The sequence below is a fragment of the Salvelinus sp. IW2-2015 genome, linkage group LG4q.1:29 (genome assembly GCF_002910315.2).
Source record: "Salvelinus sp. IW2-2015 linkage group LG4q.1:29, ASM291031v2, whole genome shotgun sequence".
NCBI lineage: Eukaryota > Metazoa > Chordata > Actinopteri > Salmoniformes > Salmonidae > Salvelinus > Salvelinus sp. IW2-2015.
This window is the reverse complement of record NC_036842.1, coordinates 28,543,949-28,567,194: the sequence shown is the minus strand read 5'-3', so window position 1 is coordinate 28,567,194 and position 23,246 is coordinate 28,543,949. Positions and strand designations below refer to the sequence as shown.

The 23,246-nt window shown below is 44.8% G+C and overlaps 2 protein-coding genes across 2 annotated transcripts; one reads left to right on the top strand and one right to left on the bottom strand.

Annotated features, from left to right (window-relative positions):
• Positions 1-1,518: 1,518 nt before the first annotated feature.
• LOC139024618 (DNA repair protein XRCC4-like) lies at positions 1,519-16,419 on the bottom strand. The gene is made up of 4 exons (XM_070439504.1): positions 16,263-16,419; positions 6,575-6,797; positions 5,430-5,570; positions 1,519-1,642 (listed from the first exon to the last, which is right to left on the bottom strand). Exons 1-4 carry the CDS (start codon positions 16,417-16,419, stop codon positions 1,519-1,521), a joined length of 645 nt encoding a protein of 214 aa, XP_070295605.1.
• Positions 16,420-18,005: 1,586 nt separating this feature from the next.
• Positions 18,006-22,352, top strand: LOC111960882 (protein kish-A-like). Its single transcript, XM_070439499.1, has 4 exons — positions 18,006-18,029; positions 19,283-19,392; positions 21,917-21,951; positions 22,108-22,352. The coding sequence occupies exons 1-4, from the start codon at positions 18,006-18,008 to the stop codon at positions 22,350-22,352; spliced, it is 414 nt and encodes a 137-aa protein (XP_070295600.1).
• The last annotated feature ends 894 nt before the right edge of the window (positions 22,353-23,246 follow it).

The following is a 23,246-nucleotide window of genomic DNA, read 5'->3' as shown; positions in this document are numbered from 1 at the left end:
TTCATTATTTGGTCAATTATGCATGAATATGAAGGCTCAGCATTTGTTGTTTGTATGTCATATCTATGTTTGCTAATCTTGTCAACAAAAAGTTATTAAAGTGGTTGGAAATATCAAAGGGTTTTGTTATGAACATGATCCTCTTTTTGTCTCCTCTCGTCTTGTCTCCTCTCCTCTTCTGTCCTGTCTTCTCCTCTCCTCCTCTTCTCTCATCCTGTCTCCTCCTCTCCTCTCCTGTCCTCTCCTTCTGTCCTCTCCTCTCATCTCCTGTCTCCTCCTCTCTATAAACCAACAGTGATGAGTTAATCGCGACAGACCAGTAGCATTGTTGGATTCATCTAATGTTGCATCATACAACATGTTTGTTTTCTATGCCAAGCTACTGTCTGTAGGTTATAGGGTGTTTTTATTTATAGGGATTATTTAAGGTACTTTTAAAAGTCAGTCTCTTCCAAGACCCTCTGAGTCGGTCCAAAAGTGACTTAACTTCATTCAGTCAGCCAAAAGTTTGAGCTCTTTAGCTCTCACAGTAAACATAGACTGCTGGCCTGGTGATGAAATGTTTTCACTGCCTGTCATGTGTGACTCCTGGACAAGAGCAGGGAGAGAGGCTCTGTCACATGTTTATACACGCACTCGCACTGACTCACACACATTCCAGTGTGCACGTATGCACAAGCGCACACACACACTCTGTCTGAGAGATGTTGTCACCAATGTGAGGTGGCCAGTGGACCAGTTTGACAGCTACCATGTAAATCCTATACGCCATTTGGCTCAAATATTTTGGTTTTCAAAGGTACAGTATGTCCCTATGTTGTGGCTATTAAAGAGGCAACTGCAGTCTAGTTTGAGAGCTCATCTGAAGCTAGGAGTGTAAAGCTGTACCATCCATAAACACAGACAGAAACAGACAGTGGAAAGCCAGTGCCTTTTACATGTCTCTGGCAAAGTTTCAGACAGTGAGAGGCAGAGAAGTGTGTGTGGGGGGGTGGGGGGGCAACAAAGTAACATATCTATTTGAGAGAAGAGGAATACAGAGAAAGACCAAAGCCCAGTGGATGTGTGTTTGGCAGACTGGTAACAAGCTTTCAGGAGACCATGTTGGGAAACTCATCATCACGTCACCCCTCTGTTTCTCAGCCACCTTTTCCTCTATTTGTGTCTGTGAGTGCGTGTGTGTGTGTGTGTGGGGGGGGGGGGGGGGGGTTTTTTTAATCACAGGGGTAACACCCTTACTAAGTAGACCCATTTGAGGATTACCTAATGATTTACAGACTGGCAGTACACATGTCTGAGAAGGAAACATGGAGAGACTTACCGCAGAGAGAGAGAGGTGTTTACTGTTATTTTTTACTGTTTATTTCACTTTTGTTTATTATCTATTTCACTTGCTTTGTCATGCCAATAAAGCCCTTTGAATTGAATTGAGAGAGAGAGAGCGAGAGAGAGTGTGTGAGAGGGAGAGTATGAGTGAGTGAGGCTGTGTGTGTGTGCGTTGTATCAGTATGTCTGTTTCTACGCTGGCTCTGAGGTTGGTCTCTTAGCAACCGTGTCAGGAGGTTGCAGGTGGCGGAAGTGGCGTTTACGGCAGGGCACCATGTCGGTGATGTCATTCAGACTGTCGTCCAATGGGCTTCGGCTACGCAATGTCCCTGAGGAGAGAACATGCAGGAGTCAGTACAGAGGTCAAATATATGAACTTAACCTTTGAGCTACTGAGTCACATAGAGTCAATACGGAGTCCAATTGTAAGATTGGGTTCAGACCAATAGACTACAACAGAATGTTTGACTCTACTATATAAGATGTTAAAAACTTCCACTACATAGTTACATGTGTCTCAGCTTCTTAAACAGACTGTGAACACAACCAGAGTTTGGGTCTGCAGCCACCAACTTTTGGGTTGTCCAGAAGGAAGGAGTTGTGTGTTTCTCCTTTCCTCGTCTCTCTAACCCCCCCCCCCCTCCTCTCTCTCAGGGAGAACACTTAAACAGGTCAGCATGTTTGACTGATGGGAGAATAGGGAAAAGTGCCCAAAGAGACAAGTGGAGTGAGGAATGGAGGGAGGAGGAGAGTGGGAAATAGACACATGAATGGAGGATAGGAGAAGAGGAAGAGATGACACATCACCATCATCAAAATGGTTGCTTGCTTATGATTCCATTAAACCAATTACAGGTCATATTCCTGTTTTAGTAGTATTACTAATATACTGTAGTACTGTATGTCACATAGACTAGTAGAATCCTATTCAGTGTGTAACAGCAACGTGAGTCTCAAGGTCACTCAGGCTGGCAGTCTGTAAAAACACTGTGTTAAGGTAAATTACTTCATTCATCACATCAGGCAAGCAGGCAGGCAGCTGGTAGCCAGGCAGGCAGGTATATATACCATAACAAGCTAACAACTGCAGTGGGTGAGACATTGGGTATATGTGGTCAGTCTATGTGACACCTAGGTCATTATAAACTCTGTCACACACAGTTAACAATACATCGCTATACACACAGCCGTGCACACATACACACACACACACTGTATTTCTCAAACTCTTAGTGAAAACAACCACTTTTCCCCATCCCCTCTGCCCTTCCTGGCAACACACCAACAAACTGACTCATTGTCGTAGCAACCGAAGCAACACAAGAACCTGTGAATAGTCACTGAATAGAGCACACCAGCTTGTAGTGCTAAAACCCAGAAATGAGTTACCTCTGGTTCGTTCAGCCATTCCTATGGGAAACATTAATGGGGAAAGAATAGGGTTTGGGAATAATCACCAAAAATAAGGCCTGAGGTTAACACAGGCTTAGGATATCTTTTACGTTTGGTTCCCTGAGATAATATCAGTCAGTTAAACATGACCTTTATGAATAATGAAGCCTTTATGTGCCTATATGTGCTTGTTTTAATTACATACATTTGTCAAAATTCACAAAAAGTGACGTTAGCTGATGAAGATGATCTCATAGAACAAAACATATATGATCTCCTAACCTGTGTTTACCACAGACATTCTTTTCTGCGTTTATCCAAAACCCTACAAAAACACAATTTATTTTTCCCATAGGCTTTGTCCAACGAACCATGGCAGAGTTAGTGCCTACAAAAATACTACCACTATCCATTACCTACCTACCTACCAACCAAATACCCATGATATAACTCCACCACTTCAATCACAGCACACAGCTGGGAGAGACCAAGAGACTTCTAGGGATCATACCTACCATTACCTGCCTCACATATAAGAAAAGTAAGTAAACCTTGTCTCAGTCAGAACGGCCCACTTAACTGACTATACACCCCTATTACAGCCCTTATCTACCATCTCAACCACAATATACTATACCAGCCTAGTGTACTATACCCACTAAACCAGCCTAGTGTACAATACCCGCTATACCAGCCTAGTGTACTATACCCACTATACCAGCCTAGTGTAGAATACCACGTATACCGACTTACGTGGCTACAATACCCACTAATACCAGCCTAGTGTACAATACCCCAATACCAGCCTAGTGTACTATACCACCAGTATACCAGCCTAGTGTACTATACCCAACCTATACCAGGCCTAGTGTACTATACCCACTATACCAGCTATAGTGCTACTATACCCACTATACAAGCTACAGTGTACTATAGACACCATATACCGCCTAGTTACTATACCCCCATATACCACTAGTTGTACATACCCACTATACCAGCCTAGGCTACTATACCACATATACCAGCCTAGTGTACTATACCCACTATACCAGCCTAGTGTACTATAACCCACTATACCAGCCAGTGTACTATACCCACTATACCAGCCCTAGTGTACTATACCACTATACCAGCCTAGTGTACTATACCCACTATACCAGCCCTAGTCTTACAATATCCACTATACCAGCCAGTGTACTTATACCACTATACCACCTAGTGTACAATACCACTATACCAGCCTAGTGTATATACCCACTATACCAGCCTAGTTACTATAGCCACTATACCGGCCTAGTGTACTATACCCACTATACCAGCCTAGTGTACTATACCCACTCTATACCAGCCTAGTTTACTATACCAGCCTAGTGTACTATGCCCACATACCAGCCTAGTGTACAATATCCACTATACCAGCCAAGTTACTATACCCACTATACCAGCCTAGTGCACTATAGCCACTATACCAGCCTAGTTTACTATACCAGCCTAGTGTTTATACTACCCACTATACCAGCCTAGTGACTATAGCCACTATACCAGCCTATGTTTACTATACCAGCCTAGTGTACTATACCCACTATACCAGCCTAGTGTACAATATCCACTATACCAGCAGTGTACTATACCCACTTTACCAGCCTAGCTATAGCCCCACTATAGCCACGTATACCAGCCTAGTTTACTATACCCACTATACCAGCCTAGTGTACTATACCCACTATACCAGCCTAGTGTACTATAGCCACTATACCAGCCTAGTTTACTATACCAGCCTAGTGTACTATACCCACTAGACCAGTTTCCCCTGCTCTCTCTCACTCACACGCATGCACACTTACCTCGCCCCCCAAGCACAAAGCTTTAATATAACCCACAGTAACCTCCCTGACTAACAGTGTAAATCGACTGCAAACACTCTCTCCAGGAGGCAGGTCCCACACGCTCTTATGTCATCACTACGAGACCACTACGTAAACACACTGCCAGTGACGAGTTAACTTTTAATAACTTCAAGGACACTTGAAAGTGTGTTTCTTCTTTATATGTGTTTATATTTCTATAACTTGTATAATTCTGTGTGGCTTAGTTGGTAGAGCATGGTGGTGGCAACACCAGGGTTGTGGGTTCAATTCCCACAGGGGACCAGTATGAAAATGTATGCTCTCACTACTGTAAATCAGTCTGGATAAGAACATCAGCTAAATTACAAATGTAAATATTGGGGGAGACTCATTCACACACACTCCATCTCCTAAAGATCTCTAAATGTTTACCCTCTATTACATGAAGATAAGACCAGGCTGCTCTGTATAACAAAGAACTTCCTTTCCTGTTTACAACTACTATGGTGATAATAAATGTGGGTGCTTTTATGTGTGTGTGTGTGTGTATATACCCTGCCCTGGGTAAGTGCTGTTGACTCTGTGTGTGTGTTTGTATACCCTGGGTAGGTGCTGTTGAGGCAGGCTGTGACTGCCCAGGGTAGGGAGGTCTTGAAATCAATTTATATTGAACAGTATGGTTTTGGATAACGTCATGATATCACAACGTGTTACCACATACTATAGATTATGAATATATGACAGGAGACATATATTCAGAGGGGTGTGGCCATTATATGAGCGGTTCCTCATGTTCAGACAAACCCCTGTGGGATAACGTTAGGTTAGGTCATAGATGGGGGATGTGTGTGCACTATGTACCTGGTCTCCTGCAGGTGTGTGATGTTCTCCTGTAGACTGTGTATCTTGGCTTTCTTGTCATTCATCACCAGGAAAAAGTGAGAGTACAGCTCTGACTCTAGTCTCCTTACCACTGATGTACCACTGCAACCCCCGCCCCAACTTATCAGAGACAGAACAGGAGAGCAGGGTTAGAGTTGGTTAGAGTTAGTTTTGAGGGGATGGAAGAAAATGCAGCAACGCAGCAACAATGTGACTGGGATATTTATATCATTAGATAACCTTGTGATAACCTAAGGGGACATAATCGAATACCCCAGCCCTGACACAGCCACTAGCCACCAGCCACCCCTTCCCTCTGAATACAGGCAGGGTTTGGGTCTGTTGCGTCTGGTGTTGGTTGCCAAGGAACCTAGACAAGGTTTTTTCCCCCCATCCGAAACCCAATCCCTCTATTTTCTATTTGAGAATCAGAGAAACTACAGCAGTGAGATGATCAGAAACACATGGGCTCACTCTACGTGATGGGAGCTGCCTTCAACAATCACTTTGGAGGGATTCCCTCATCCTTTGTGTGTGTATGTGTGTTTGATCTTTGTCTCTGTGTTGAGCTCTGTAGTCTGTGCGTCATTGAGGCCCCCTTTCAGCGCTCTTTTCCAGTCTCAGCAGCCACGCGCACACACATGCACATGCACGTGACATCATCCCCTAGACAATGTGACGTGCAGTGGCGGCCCCACCCTGTAGAGTTATGGGGATAGGGTAATGACTCCTAGAAAGAAGGGAAGTGAGCTGTGTGTGTGTGTATGTGTTCTTACTCTGCATTGATGTGTTGTAGCTCATGTCTGAGTCTGTGGTTTAAATCAAATCAAACTTTATTTGTTACATGCGTCGAATACAACAAGTGTAGACTTTGATGTGAAATGCTTATTTACAAGCCCTTAACCAACAGTGCAGTTCAAGAAGAGTTAAGAAAATATTTACCAAGTAGACTAAAATAAAAAGTAATAATAAAAAGTAACACAATAAGAATAACAATAACGAGGCTATATACAGGGGTCAATGTAAATTGTCCGGTGGCGATTTTATTAATTATTCAGCAGTCTTATGGCTTGGGGGTAGAAGCTGTTGAGGAGCCTTTGGTCCCAGACTTGGCGCTCCGGTACCGCTTTCCGTGTGGTAGCAGAGAAAGTCTATAACTTGGATTTTCCTCCTTTAGCGAGTGGTTGAAGTTCTGCAGTGGGGTTCCACGTTCTAGACCGTGAGTCAGTAACGCTCTGACATCCTCCACTGGCTCTTGAATCTCACAAAACAACACAGAACCCAGGAGGGAGAGGGTTGGGGGAGACAGGGGCAAGATTGGGGAAGGGAAAGAGTTCATCTGTGCACCTGTAACACACATATACTAGTGCACACACCCACACACTCCCTCCCTCCCTCTCCCCCCTCCCTCTTCCTCTGGTATATTTACAGCAGGGTAATATGTGCCAGTCATGACTTCATCTCCTCTGAGTAACATTAGGTAAACATCAGCAGACTAAACATCAACCTAATAATACTAGACTGAATATTACCTATATTACAACATTACATTGAATACTAGAGACCTGACAAGGGAAACCTCAGGGCCCTAGTTAGGACTTTAACAGGCCTAAGTAAAGCTAGCTGGACACTAACGAGTTGGACAGTTACTTAATTGGCCGGTAAAGACATGGGCAGTAAAACGATTGGTCAACAATGATTTGGCCCAGAACACTATTGGCCGGTATCATGATGGATCGCACCAAGTTGGCTACAGAATGTTGACTTGGGCAGAGCTTCCATAAGTTGTCATAGAAACGCTACTGTTTCAGACTCTCTCTCGATTTCCCTCTCTCTCGCTCTCTGTGACTCAGATTCAATTATTAACTACTGGAGAGAATTAGAAGCAATTTAGATAGCCTGTCGCTACTACATCACTGTGGTGTCCTACATTAAACTGGATTACTCCTATATGAGTCACAACCACTGCTGTAACCACTGCTGTTTCTGTGAGGAATTCACAGTGGTAGTGTAGAGGTGGTGAGGTGACTGGTAACCAGATAACAGGATGATAGAAAGTGGAGAGAGGGAGAGGAGGTCAAGTCCAATGTTGTTGTTGTGAACACAGGTTTGTGTTCAGGGTTGATCATACAGGTACTCTCTTTACACTGGTTCATCTACTGGGGATGAAATCCATTAACCTCCACTGCCATAAACATACATACATTTACACACACATAGCCCTGCCACACACATACATACATTTACACACACATAGCCCTGCCACACACATACATACATTTACACACACATAGCCCTGCCACACACACACACTGTATACACATTTACACACACATAGCCCTGCCACACACATACACACATTTACACACACATAGCCATGCCACACAAACACTGTACACACATTTACACACACATAGCCATGCCACACACATACACACATTTACACACACATAGCCATGCCACACACACACTGTACACACATTTACACACACATAGCCATGTCACACACATACACACAGTCCTGGTGTAAATGGATCCACATGCTGGATCTGGAGGTGGTTTTCAAAGCAGGTCTCAGAGAGAATGATCAATCGGTTCAGGGGTAGTTTAGACCTGTGACACTACCACACACACACACGCACGCACGCAGCACTATTCCATATAGAGACTCAGTCCTCTGGTAGCTCGAGAGCTTGCAGCACACAACACACAACATCACAAGGCGACACTACCACACAACCACACATCACAACACAGCACACAGATAGGCACTCACCACACTCAACATCATCACAACCACACACACACACACACACACACACACACACACACACACACCACCACACAACACACACACACACCACACCACACACACACACACACACCACACATAAAAGAGAGCCACACATCTTCACACACACAAAGCTCTTCTGAAACACAAAGAATGACAGGAGAAAAGACACATCAGAGGGACAGGAGGAGAGGACAGGAGAAAAGACACATCAGAGGAAGACGGAGAGAAGACAGGAAAAAAGACACATCAGAGGATGACGGAAGAGGAGACAGGAGAAAATAACATCAGAGGGACAGGAGGAGAAGACAGGAGAAAAGACACATCAGAGGAAGACAGGAGGAGAAGACAGGAGAAAAGACACATCAGAGGAAGACAGGAGGAGAGGACAGGAGAAAAGACACATCAGAGGAAGACAGGAGGAGAAGACAGGAGAAAAGACACATCAGAGGAAGACAGGAGAAGCAGACAGGAGAAAGGATACATCAGAGGGACAGGAGAGAAGAAGAGAGAAAAGACACATCAGAGAGAACAGGAGGAGAAACAGGAGAAAAGACACATCAGAGGAAGACAGGAGGAGAAGACAGGAGAAAAGACACATAGAGCAGGGAGACAGCAGGAGGAGAAGACAGAGAAAAAGACACATCAGAGGGACAGGAGGAGAAGAACAGGAGAAAAGACACATCAGAGGAAGACACAGAGAAGACAGGAGAAAGATACACATCAGAGGAACAGGAGGAGAAGACAGAGAAAAGACACATCACAGAGGAAGACAGAGGAGAGGACAGGAGAAAAGACACATCAGAGGAAGACAAGGGGGAGAAGAAGGAGAAACAGACATCAGAGAGACGATGAGAAGACAGGAGAAAAGACACATCAGAGAGGAAACATGAGGAGAAGACAGGAGAAAAGATACATCAGAGGAACAGGAGAAGAAGAAGGGAGAAAATACACATCGGAGGAAGACAGGAGGAGAAAGACAGGAGAAAAGATACACTAGAGGAGACAGGAGGAGAGAGACAGGAGAAAAACACATCAGAGGAAGACAGGAGGAGAGGACAGGAGAAAAGACACATCAGAGGAAGACAGGGGAGAAGACAGGAGAAAAGACACATCAGAGGAGACATAGGAGAAGACAGGAAGAAAGATAACATCAGGGACAGGAGGAAAGACAGGAGAAAAGACATCACAGAGGACAGGAGGAGAAGACAGGAGAAAAGACACATCAGAGGAAGACAGGAGGAAAGACAGGAGAAAAGACACCATCGAGAGGAAGACAGGAGAAAAAATACATCAGAGGGACAGGATGAGAAGACAGGAGAAAAGACACATCAGAGGGACAGGAGGAGAAGACAGGAGAAAATACACATAGAGGACAGAGGAGAAGAAGGAGAAAAAGACACATCAGAGGCAGGAGGAGGACAGGAGAAAAGACACATCAGAGGACAGGAGGAGAAGACAGGAGAAAATACACACAGAGGACAGGAGGAGGAGAAGGAGAAAGGACAGGAAAAAAAACAACATACACAGAGGGACAGGAGGAGAACACAGGAGAAAAGACACATCAGGAAGCAGAGGAGAAGACAGGAGAAAAGACACATCAGAGGAACAGGAGGAAGAAGACAGGAGAAAAGACACATGAGAAGCCGAGAGAGGAAGACAGAGAAAAGATACATCAGGGAGACAGGATGAGAAAACAGGAGAAAGACACATCAGAGAGACAGGAAGGAGAGAGGACAGGAAGAAAGACACATCAGAGGAAGACAGGAGAAAGAGAAAATAACATCAGACAAGGGAGACAGGATGAGAAGACAGGAGAAAAGACACATCAGAGGAAGACAGGAGAGAAGAACAGGAGAAAAAAACATCAGAGGAACAGGAGGAGAAGACAGGAGAAAAGACATCAGAGGGGACAGGAATGAGAAAGACAGGAGAAAAGATACATCAGAGGGACAGGAGAGAAGACAGGAGAAAGAACACATCAGAGGGACAGGAGGAGAAGACAGGAGAAAAGACACATCAGAGGACAGGAGGAGAAGACAGGAGAAAAGACACATCAGAGGGACAGGAAAAAGACAGAGAAAAAGACACATCAGAGGAAGACAGGAGGAGAAGACAGGAGAAAGATACATCAGAGGGACAGGAGAGAAGACAGGAGAGAAAAGACACATCAAGAAGGGACAGAGAGGAGAAGACAGGAGAAAAGACACATCAGAGGACAGAGAGGAGAAGACAGGAGAAAAGACAATACGAGAGACAGGAGGAGAAGGACAGGAGAAGAAAGAACACATCAGAGGGACAGGATGAGAAGACAGGAGAAAAGACACATCAGAGGACAGGAGGAGAAGACAGGAGAAAAACACATCAGAGGGACAGGAGGAGAAGACAGGACAGAAGAAGAGACACATCAGAGGACAGGGAGGGAGAACAGGAGAAAAGACACATCAGAGGGACAGAAGGAGAGACAGGAGAAAAAACACATCAGAGGGACAGGAGGAGGAGAAGGAGAAAAGACAGGAAAAATACACATCAGAGGGACAAGGAGGAGAAACAGGAGAAAAGAACACATCAGGGGACAGGAGGAGAAGACAGGAGAAAAGACACATCAGAGGACAGGAGGAGAAGACAGGAGAAAGACACATCAGAGGAAGACATGAGGAGAGAGACAGGAAAAGATACATCAGAGGAGACAGGAGAAGGACACGGAGAAAAACACATCAGAGGGACAGGAGGAGAAGACAGGAGAAAAACACATCAGAGGAGACAGGAGGAGAAGACAGGAGAAAAGACAAGCATCTAATCGAACCTAGTGAGCCTACTACTACTAAGGTCATGTAAGAGACTACCATGCATCAAGACGCACCGAGGTACAGGAGTACCGATCAATAGACAAATATATATCATTATGGGCATCTCACAGGTGATGTTCACATTATAAACAAGATGACAAGTGCCACACATTTCAGGAATCCAGACTCGCGCACGAGACGCAGCTGATAGTACACTCTCATCATATAGAGATACAATAGAGAACGTGCGACAGGTGCCCAGATGAGCAACAGGGAAGAAAGACCCATCACTCTACGATGGAAGACAGTGTGAGCGTAGCTCAGATACATCAATGTAAAAGAAGACTCAGACTACTCCAGAGCAGGTGCGAAGAAGGTCCTATCAGTAAGACCAGCTAGAGAGATATGACCACACTCCATATCTGATGCGAGATCCATAAAGAGGAGAGAGGCATCAGGAGAACACCACGTCACGCACAGATTCACAGGGGTCACTATAAGTGAGCCGATATGAGTTCCTCGACTCTCGTAGAATCATAGTAACACAGAGGATCATGAGGCAGATCCGCAGATACAGGCGAGAAGACATGCACGAACCATATACACACACTTCGATCCAGGGGACATGGCTATACGTGTCCATAGATAGAACGAAGGAGCACCAAGTCACGTCTTCATGAGTCAAGGGGACAGTGACGCAGAGGAGATCAGAGGGAGTACCATACATCCGCTAGCTCACCCTCTCACTACGGATCCTGAGGTACAGATACAGAGAGGAGACTACACATCAGCGAGTGACCAGAAGGAGATAGCACAGGAGAATACAGAGATCACTTCTCATAGGGACAGGCCACTGAGTCCATACTGCAGGATGCATAGTCAGTAACGACAGCGACCCAGTCTTAGTACAGGGGTGCGAGCATGCAGAGGAGAAAGATACCCTCATTATATTTCCCACCTTCTTACCCTACTAATCTGCAACGCTGATCATATATTAATCTGCCCTGAGATTTCGTGACTGGCGCGCGGTTCCATAAGATTTGCCTCACCATCAAATGTACCCCGTTACGTTATACTAGTTATCTAAGATATTTGAGGCACGAGGCTATCAGCGCGCGCTTATTGGACACTGCTTTATCAGAGACCCGCCATTCGATCGATCTGGGGTCAATCATATAATCAAGTTCTAGAAATCCTCGCTAGTCATAGTAGTACCAGTCACATCACTGAGTGATCTGAGGTCATAGAGGTGTTTATACCACATGTTACTGTTGGAGCTATAGAGAGGAGAGAGAGAGCGAACATAGGGCACAGAGTGATGAGACCGATGAAAAGGATGACCGAGAGAGAGCACAGAGAGAGAGGAGGATAAGACAGGCGCAGAGGTAAGACGAAGAGAGAGCACGCCATCAGAGAGAACGAGAGTAGACACGGAGAGCAAGAGACGCCTAGAAGAAGAGAGCACCAGAGACGAGCAAAGTATAGTAAGAGAGAAGAATGATGAAGAGGAATAGGCCAGTAAGTAAAGATAAGAGTAGATAGCAGAGAGAGAGAGAGAGTAGGGACGCGAAGAGAACGGCGCATGAGAGAGGAAGCAATGCAAGTAAGGATGGGTATGAGAGAGAGAGAGAGAACAGAGAAGGTACGAAGAGATGAAAAGAAGTAGCACGAAAGCGAGATTAGGAAAGGAACAGTAGAGAGAATGGTAGAGGGTAGAGAGAGAATGGTAAAGCGATGAGAGGTAGAGAACGTATGGAGAATAGAGGTATGAAAGAGAGAGGGATGACGAAAGGTGAGTACGTTTGAGTATAACAGAGCACAAACATTCGCTATAGAGTAAGTATGAGAAAGAAGAGAGAAGAGGAGAGAATTGAGGTATCGCCGATACAGTGTATGACGGAGCAGACGAAAGAGCACTCGAGAGAGATGAAAAGTGAGATGGTATGTAAAGAAGCAGGAGAGCAGAAAGAGCAACCTTGAGAGGGAGAAAGAAGGAGGAGAGACGGGATCCGATGTAATGTATGTAGAGTGTACGCAGTTAACTAGAGAGACAGACCCTGTCACGAGCCTCTGAAAGTAGAGAAAGGTAGGAGTGAACAGAGGGACAGGGGCACGAAAGCGATGTTGTTAGGGGTCTTGGAAATGGGAATAAGTATTGTAGAGAAGGAGGCGACGTTATCGCACCTGAGAGAGCAATGGAGAGTAGATGGGATGAGAGAGAGAGAGGTAGTGAGCACTGGGAGAGAGGGGCAGGAGATGTATGAAGGTAGTAGTAGACCCCGAGAGGTAGAGAGAAGAAGAGAGAGAGAGAGGGGAGAGTTAGAGAGTTGAGACCAACACCAGAACGAGCAAGCACATCCCTCCTGGAAGCTCTACGTGGGCAGTGCAGTTGCCGTCCAGCGCTGATACAGCCCGACAGATGCTCTCGATTGGCATCTGTAAAAGTTTGTGAGTGTTTTTGGTGACAAGCCAAATTTCTTCAGCCTCAGCCTGTTGTGCCTTTTTCACCACGCTGTCTGTGTGGGTGGACCATTAGTTGTCCGTGATGTTACGCCGAGGAGCTTAAAACTTTCCACCTTCATCCACTACTGTCCCGTCGATGTGGATAGGGGGGTGCTCCTCTGCTGTTTCCTGAAGTCCCAAATCATACTCTTTGTTTTGATTGACGTTGAAGTGTGAGGTTATTTTCCTGACACCACACTCCGAGGGCCCTCACCTCCTCCCTGTAAGCCGTCTCGTCGTTGTTGGTAATCAAGCCTACCACTGTAGTGTCGTCTGCAAACTTGATGATTGAGTTGGAGGCGTGCAGGGCCACGCAGTCATGGGTGAACAGGGAGTACAGGAGAGGGCTGAGAACGCACCCTTGTGGGGCCCCAGTGTTGAGGATCAGCGGGGCGGAGATGTTGTTTTCTACCCTCACCTCCTGGGAGCGGCCCGTCAGAAAGTCCAGGACCCAGTTGCACAGGGCGGGGTCGAGACCCAGGGCCTCCAGCTTAATGACGAGTTTGGAGGGTACTATGGTGTTGAATGCTGAGCTGTAATTGATGAACAGCATTCTAACATAGGTATTCCTCTTGTCCAGATGGGTTAGGGCAGTGTGATTGCAATTGCGTCGTCTGTGGACCTATTGGGGCTGTATGCAAATTGGAGTGGGTCTAAGGTGTCAGGTAAGGTGGAGGTGATATGATCCTTGACTAGTCTCTCAAAGCACTTCATGATGACGGAAGTGAGTGCTACAGGGAGTTTATAGTCAAACGCATGTTGCTGTTGTGATGATAAACTGATCACTGCTGGTACGGTAATAGTGATAATCCACTCACAGCTATGTGGGAGCCGTCCTGGGGCTGATGCTCTGGGACAGTCATGTGCAGTAAAAACATGAAGATCACATTCCAATCTTTATATCAAGGCCTACCCAATAACCACCCAGATGTTCCTAACTCTCCCAGTCCAGGACAGTTCTACAGGGTTCTATTGGGTTCTGCATGGTTCTACAGTATATGGTTCTACATGGGTTTTGTAAGGTTCTTCATTTCCTTACAACTGGTGTCTTTAAACCCTCACTCTCTGCAAAAGTTACACAATAGGCACAAACACATACACACACACACATACACACATACACACACTGTGCTGTTGCAAGGGCTGAATGACCAGACATTAGACATGGACCCTTTAATAATAATGAGTCATATCTCTATGATGAATTAATTCATATTTATTATTAACTGTTGAGCAACAGAAAAATGTTAGGCGCTTTTTCCTCAGGGATGATACACCACAGTGTGTTCTGTGAACGGCCTTGTCCAAAACTCTCCTTTCTGAAACAGTCAATTCTATTCATTTCCATTTTCTACTGAAACACATGCACTAGGATTTCCATTCTATCATGACATTATTACTATGGCAACACAGCACGAAGCAGATGTGTGTGTGTGTGCGTGTGGTCGACCTCTGAGCACACTGACCGTCACTAAGCTGTTAGTTGGCTGTGTGTGTGTGTTTACCTCCATAGTGATAGTACTGTATTCTACTTTACAACGTGATGAGGATAATTTTCCTGTCAAAGCACAGAGTGGGAGGAAGACATGAATATCTTAGGATGACATCACAGAGCCTTATGTTAGCACTCGGAAACAACAACAAACACTCCTGAATGATCCATCAACTGTAGTACCAATACAACCCTGCTGTTGGTATGATTGCCTGACTGACTTGTGTGTTTTAATATAATGTGAAGCTGCAAGCCGAATTTCCCAAGGTTGCGATAATAACATACCGGTATTGCATCACACCACTGGCCTACAGGTATATGACACTCTTAATGAATGGCAACCTCCTAGAGCCTAGTGGTACTTCACCACATTAAAATGCCTTCCTGGGTTCAATGCCTTCCTGGGCTCAATGCCTTCCTGGGTTCAATGCCTTCCTGGGCTCAATGCCTTCCTGGGCTCAATGCCTTCCTGGGTTCAATGCCTTCCTGGGCTCAATGCCTTCCTGGGCTCAATGCCTTCCTGGGCTCAGTGCCTTCCTGGGCTCAATGCCTTCCTGGGCTCAATGCCTTCCTGGGCTCAATGCCTTCCTGGGCTCAATGCCTTCCTGGGTTCAATGCCTTCCTGGGCTCAATGCCTTCCTGGGTTCAATGCCTTCCTGGGCTCAATGCCTTCCTGGTATCAATGCCTTCCTGGGTGCTAGTTAGAGCTCAATAAGTGCTTGTTAGAGGGTCCTGAGAAAACAATGAGGACATGAGATATGATATAAGATACGACATAAGGTTTTCGGCTACACAGTTTGGTCTCACGTCCATTAACTTCTCTTAAAGATAACATCATATAAAAACATCATAAGTGTTGATTCTCATGATGAAATCACATTAACCTGAAAATGTATTTGACACTGTACACAGATTCGATATCACATGACAAATGGCTATCTTGCTAACATAAACATTTAAGGAGATATTTTGCCCAAATTACAAAATTACAGTGGTTTCCTTACCTTATAAACAGTCTTTGGACAAGGTTTGACAGCAATCCATACTTTGGTTTTATTTTCCCTGGCACTGTTTCCAAATGCTAATATTTTCACGTCATGGTTCCGATATTAGCATTTTTAAGCATCATGTCCAAGGGTTAAGTTTCGGGAAGGGTTACAGTTCGGGAAAGTCATTAAATCCCTTAACTTGTTGGGGCAGAAAACACAGCCTATGTTATGACTTGCCACACCACTCACGGAATAGGCCGGGGTTAGAGGTCAAGGTGAAGCTGTAGTCAGTAGAGGAGGTTCCAGTCCCACTCAGGGCCTGCTGGAGGTCTTGGATGTAACATTCTGTCTGCACTTCCAACTCCTCTGCCTCCTCCCTCTCTGCATCCTCTGATACTACAGACATGAACAGAGGGTGGGAGGTAGGTTGTAAGGAAGGAAGGGAGGGAGATTCAGGTGATTATTTAGATAGGTGTGTGTGTGTGTTTGTTTACCTGCTCCTCTCCATGTGTTATGTCCGCCAGTCAGCGGTAACAAAAAAACAGAACCTAAGTCCCGCCCCCTCCACTCACAGGAAGTATCTGACTCTGAGAAAATACAGACCTCACACACCATCACACGCATCTAACACACACACACCTGCAGAAAAACAACTGTCTGTAATTCTGTTTAAGTAACAAAGTATTGAGAAAAAAATCCACAGACATTATTTCATAATTTTCCTGGCAGGGAGGTAGCACAGGCTGCGTTAGACAACAGCCAAACAGTAAAACGCTCTGCCTCACCTTGGACAAGCCAGCAAACCACCATCAAATACACTACTTCTCACACACAAATACCTTCTAGCCTAGTACTTCCACAGTGCAGTTGTTTTTCATAAACACTTTTTATATAGCATTGCTGTATTTACTCAAAAAAAACTTAGCAGCTGCACTATCAAAGACTGTACCGAACCCACAGGATGGGTCTGCTAGGGACCTGGATAGGGTTTGGGGGGCTTAAGGGGGTGTGGGGGGGGGTATCAAGGGGGGTAATTAGAGAGTGGTATCGAGGGGGTTTGGATCTGTAAACCATCAGGCAGTGACTGGCAGCCCCACTGGATTTGTCATCACAGCTTCAGAAACTGTAACAGGCCCTTATGTTTCCTTCCTAACTACGGAGCTGAGAGGAGAGTTGAGAGGAGAGTAATTAACGGTTCCCCTCAGACTCTCACTAGGCCTATACTCTGTTACACCAAGAAGTTGCACACAGTAGAGCTCAGTGACCGTGATGTAAGTTTAGATGTGCAGCATTGTAAATGTGGACCATGGAGCTTAACCCACCCTGTTGTAAAGTCATTCATTAACCCCTAGTAACATAGCATCTACACACTAGCCGGCCAGTAATGACAGACAGACTGACAGACACACACCAGCCGGCCAGTAATGACAGACAGACTGACAAACAGACACACACAATCTGTAATAAAACACACAGACACCTTCACAATCACATGCACGCACAACCTCTGAATAATGACAGACACAATGACAGAAAGAGAGAGCACAGGAACTTCAAAAGAACAGGAGAAATTGAAAATACTAAACACAGGTGCTTCTATTTCAGCCACCAAACAATCCACAGCTATGTACAACTCTGTAATAGCAGGCGTTAGCTTCTCCTACCCATCTAACAAAGTCACAATTCATGAGTTTGTCCACCACTTAGTGCCACTGCCACAGACTGAAAACGCCACACTCCTCTGTTAAAATGTGTGTTTTTCTGTCCCTCCTCTTTCCTGCTCACACTGGTCCTGAAACAACCTCTGTTCTCCGAGTTTCCTCAATCCCTCTTCTCTTGGTAATTAATAGATTCTGTCACTAAAACAACACCATTAAAGGAGAGAAGGAGAATGTAAATGCACCATCTTGGCTTCAGATATTATCTTGGCTAACATAGCTATGGATTGTTCTACATCCTACCCTGATTCAGATATACACTCATTGTCTTGGCATGCTTGATTCAATAGCTCTTGAGGTGAGAATATATAAAACTAACTTTACCTAGGTGCCGAACCAAAACAAATACCGACCGGCTCTCTAAAAAGTCATGTAAACAATACTTTCCTATGGATATTTTGCCTCAAATTTCGAGCAGCCGAAGGACAAAGCGCACAGAGAACCGGTAAAGTAAGTTTAAATATAATTGTATCCAACATTCTGGCTTGTAAGGAACATATACACGATTTTGAAGGCATTCGTTTCAGGCTGTATATACCAATGAATTGTGTATTACAGCCTGATTAATCAGACTATTGTAGGGTTCGGGTAGACTAGACTAAAGTGAGGTCTAGGTTTTGGGACTGGGCCATTGACAAGGATCAGGGCTGTACAGCAAATCCCCCATGTGGAGGTGGTGAAGTGTTGAAGGGACAAGAGGCCACAGTTCCGAAGAAGATATGGCGGTGGATGAACCACAACCAGTTGCAAATGTTATATGTTAATCATGTGATCTGGATACACTTATTGTGAATAAGGTGGATTTTGTAGCATTTATAGCCACAGTTATTAACGGTACAAGTGTCCTAGAAGCTAGACATTATATCTGCAGCCGACAAGTTTCCTTAACGGCAGAAGCACTGCAAGGACTACTGTCGCCAGGAAATGTCCCGCCCTCACAGGATCCTTTGGAGCCTGTGTAGGGACCTGATTAAAACAGAAAAGCAGGCTGATTTAGTTTAATGAAAATGTCATTATTGATAGTTATTATTATTGATGGCAAAGCGCCGCGGTTTCAGTTCGTCTCTTGTTCCGTTCACGTCATCTGTGTGCGACGCTACGGGAATTGTGAGGTGGCAGCTAGTTAGTTAGCGGACCTACCTCCGACATGGTGAGTTGTTGAATTAAAGTCTTAAACATCAGCATAGATGTAATAACGTCAATCGCCGCATTAAGGTATGTTTTGTGTATTATTGTTAAGACGAGGTTTCCCTCAAACTGTCAGGAACGTGTCCCACTGAAAGGTCGAGGCTAGCGTTTAGCACAATTACATAAACCTGGAAACCTGTGACAACTTAAAAAACCTCCAACATCCAATTGTAGTAACAGACTTGAAGTAGCCTGTTTGTATTTAGCTGTGATCGAACTAAACAATTTTATGACTTTACAATAGCTATGTCATTACATTAAATAATGTATAATTTAGCTACCCTGCTTATGTGGAGTCATAAATGCATCCTAGAAAGATGATGGATGTTGAACCAGCGATAACCGCTCTCATTCCCTCTCTAGTCTGCCATATTTAACTTCCAGAGCCTGCTGACAGTGATCCTATTGCTCAGCTGTACCTGTGCCTATCTCAGAGCCATGGCACCCAGTCTCCTGGACAAGAACAAGACCGGGTACTTACTGACAGTATTAGCCCGCTGAACTAAAGCTCTAGGTCTTACCTCAGAAACCTAGCTGGCCCCTAGCCTGCCAGAGAAGAATACAACGGGGTATGTACTAGAGCTGGGCGATATATGGACAAATGTCCATATTATGATAAGTTGCCTGAATTGATGCGATAACGATAAATGGAAAGATACGTTTATAACATTAATGTGCACCAATTTTTTTTTTTTTATGATCCTTTAAACTACTACGTACTACTAGTTTGATTAACAGTCACCCATATTAACAAATGTATTTAATTTAAAACATCACATTTTTCTAGTATAGGCTATTTATCGTAATGAACAGTATCAGCAAAATGCCAGCGATATGTTATGGTTGGTGTCTAAACTTTTGGTTTATTGTCCCAGCTCTAGTATGTACTGACAGTGTTATCCCACTGAGCTAAAGCCCTAGTTGTTAACTACCCATCCACCGTCCTGGACTTAGCCTGCTAGAGCCAATGTCCCAGTATTTTTCTTCTCTATCACACTAAAACACCCACACAGACAGTGATGTTCATCCACTGAGTTAAAGCCTAGAGGCCTATATTTGTTAGCTTCTGAAAGACAACATTCAGGGAAAGCGATGTTACCCCAACGGCCAACTTTAACCCCAGCAGTAATCCATCTCTGATACACTAACATCATTGCTCAACCCATGATGCCTGTCCAAGCACTCTCACCATTCTGGGAACCCATAACCAAATCTCACACTTGGTAGCCAGCTAACTACCTCGAGAGACTATTCTGTCTGTCACTGACTCTTCGCATGTGTAGGTCTCTACTCAGATCCTCTGGCTGTGTTGACTATTCCACTTCATCCATGTAATGCTCTGGGGAGGAGAGTAGAGCTTTGTGTTTTTATGTGTTCCTTTAGAGGATAGGAAGTGTTTGCAGCTACTAGCGGTGATAAACAAGATTATATCACTATCATAAACTAGACAAGTGACTGTTTCTGAATCTGAGTGGGTTTGGTATTTGGGGCCACATCATACATACACATCACATTAGTTCAATGTTGTTCTTGGTGGGGGGAACCTAAGTGCTGATAACATCACAACAGTTCAGTCTTTCTTTCTCTCTTTTCACAACTGTGTTTTCCCTCTTTCCTCTGAGCGATGGAGGCTAAGGCAACAAGCTGTGTGCCACATGTTGGGTTAGGGGGAAATTAGGGGATTGTGAGCCAGTGATCTGAGCTCGGAAAACACACACTCTCCAAGACAAATTAGAATGACACACTGCCTGGGCATTACAGTGCTGGCGTTAACGCACATCTTTTCCACTTTCTAAATGTGTTCTACTAATCTAAATATTGGATATTGTTATTTGTGTTATTTCTAAGGGGACTGGTATCATTCAGCAGTGATATGGTGCTGAGTGTGTTTAGACAAGCAACTGAACCAGCTCTTCTCTTCTTTTGGCTAAAGAAAAGAAAGGGAAAGGAAGGGAAGAAAAGACAAGATGGGGTAAAATAGGAAGAGTGCTGGCTGAACCAATGTGAGTCTCTCCAGTAGCGGTTCTGGTGGGCTAAAGCTTTTCTACACAGACAGAGATGAGTGATGGAGAGAGAGGATAGTGTGTTCTGTTGTGGGTTTAAAACTCCAGTGCAGACCGACTCCGACTGCAGTGCAGACCGAGTGCTTACACGCAGTCTACACTCTGACCTCTGACCTTTGTCACAGAGCAGAGGTTGTGCTCAGTCCCAATTCTCTCACATGGTTTCTTGTCTGTTCTTCCTCATACATACATGGGACTGGGTTTTATTTTCCCGCTGCACTTCTTTCGCATATCTGTTTTTATTTCTGAGGTCAAGAAGAAAATGAGACATATGCCGGGGGGGAGCTCTGACTGGGGAAATAGTTTTGAACGGTCATCAAACTCGGGCATCTTTCTAGAACTCAGACTTTCTGACCTGAAGATCACTGAAGTCATGATTTGACCTAGTTTCTTTCCAAGTTCCCAGTTGTCTTGAAAGCACCAAAATAAATAAACTAAACACAGGAAAGGAGAAAAGGAAGGAAGCTGTTTGAGGTGGTTGGGACATGACCTTGGAGACAGTGGGTGGTTAGTCTGGAGAAATTGTCCTACCAACCCTTTAGGCCTGTCATGGCCACTTCAGACTCGGTCACATTCTCTCTTTTACTAACAATACTTAACTCTGCCTCCCCTCTCCCTCCTCCTCTATGGCCGCTACTGAGGGGAAGGAAATTAATTCAACTGTCTGATCCCCCTAATCATCCCCATCAAGATATGGACACACATCATTTCCATCTGCCAGTTCAGTTGAGGGCTAGTGGGCTAATTAGTAGCCTCTAGCATCACCTTACATTCACCCACTCAGTCAGTCCACATGTGTGTTTACTAAACTGAGGACCCCCTGATGTGTCAGTTCACTGACTGTCCTCTTCCTTACAGTATATATGGACTGTCTGTATCTCTCTTGATCTACTCTTTACCTAGCTAATTCAAATTACTTCTTTCTTTTTTTCAGCCTCTTGGGTATCTTCTGGAAATGTGCTAGAATAGGTACGTTGAACCCAGATCTAGAAGACATGTGCTGATGGCCATCTATAAGTTGTTGCACTTTTATAACCCAGTGTTGAAATACTGTGGCCAGAGGTTTTTCTGTTAGCTTCTGAAATCTCCAGTCATCACCTCTGACCTCTACCATCTGCCCCCCAGGTGAGAGGAAGAGTCCGTACGTGGCGGTTTGTTGTGTCATCATGGCCCTCTCCATCCTCTTCTCCAACTACCCACCCTGCCCCGCCCTGCACACTGGGATTCCTAGTGGCGGAATAAAGAAGACTGAGTCATTCAGGAGAAGCAGCAGCAGTATCTCCACTCTCACAGAGGAGGCCTGTACGGGACACAGCTGTGTTTCTCTTCGGTGGGGGGCCGCGGGGGTCGCGGTTAATGGACTGTTGTAACACATAGGGACCCACTCTGGAGAAAAACACAAGCCTCCCTCTTCCATCCCTCCTTCTCCATCACTCCCTCCATCCTTCTCCTGGTGGCCATTTCACAGTTTAGCCTCAATCAGTTGTTAACCAACGGCCTCCTGGATCTCTCTGTAAACATTGACAGTTGTTGTCCTCTGGTATTAACCGTAGGGATTGCCCCATGTTTTTCACTGCACTCTGATTTGTAATGAGGTCCATATGGTAGATGGACAGATTTTGGGCAGGAGTGTTTTGATAGTTGACTGTTTTTCTGTACATAAGACTCCATTGATTAGACTATTGGACAGTTGTGCCTTACTGTAACCCAGGATTCCGTTTTTTCATTGATCACTGGGGGTATGTCACGAAGTGGCTAAATTTCAGAAACATTAACCCTGTATTCAACTTAAATTCTCATTCAGAAAATAAGTATTTGATTAGTGTTAACTAGCTAACTGATTGATCTTGTTTTGGTGAAACGCGACCCTGTGGTAGTGTTCCAGGTTGTCTTTATTGCAGTCGTTAGATCTGATGGTCTGTGCAGGGCGACAGGCCGTGAGGCCGATACGTAAGCTTATTAAAGATCAGTGATACTATCAAGAGCAGTGTGCGGTTTCCTTTTTCCCTCATCTTGTCTAATTGTTACCATGCACCTGCAAAAAAGGTTGCTCAGATGTGCGAGTGCCTTTTGAATTACTGTGTAGCGCGACTGAAATCAATAGGACCTGGAACGTGCCCATTATGACACCACTACAGCCAAACTGTCATTAAATCTGAAGTAAAGACAACTGTTGTTGTCTCCTGAGGGATTCTCTTCCTGTTTGACTTGTTGCCTGTACATACAACAGACAGAATCTCCTAATACACATTAAGAAACTGGAA

Bases quoted from the DNA above. Each gene is read 5' to 3' on its own strand.
- LOC139024618 (XM_070439504.1), bottom strand. From the start codon at position 16,419: ATGTCTGTAGTATCAGAGGATGCAGAGAGGGAGGAGGCAGAGGAGTTG. The intron at 6,798-16,262 runs GTGAGTGGTGTG...TGTGTGTTACAG, and splicing joins CTCTAACCCCGGCCTATTCC to GTGCACAGATGAACTCTTTC. The intron at 1,643-5,429 runs GTACATAGTGCA...GACATTGCGTAG, and splicing joins ACACACCTGCAGGAGACCAG to CCGAAGCCCATTGGACGACA.
- LOC111960882 (XM_070439499.1), top strand. From the start codon at position 18,006: ATGCTTGATTCAATAGCTCTTGAG. The intron at 18,030-19,282 runs GTGAGAATATAT...TTCCCTCTCTAG, and splicing joins TTGATTCAATAGCTCTTGAG to TCTGCCATATTTAACTTCCA. The intron at 21,952-22,107 runs GTACGTTGAACC...TCTGCCCCCCAG, and splicing joins CTGGAAATGTGCTAGAATAG to GTGAGAGGAAGAGTCCGTAC.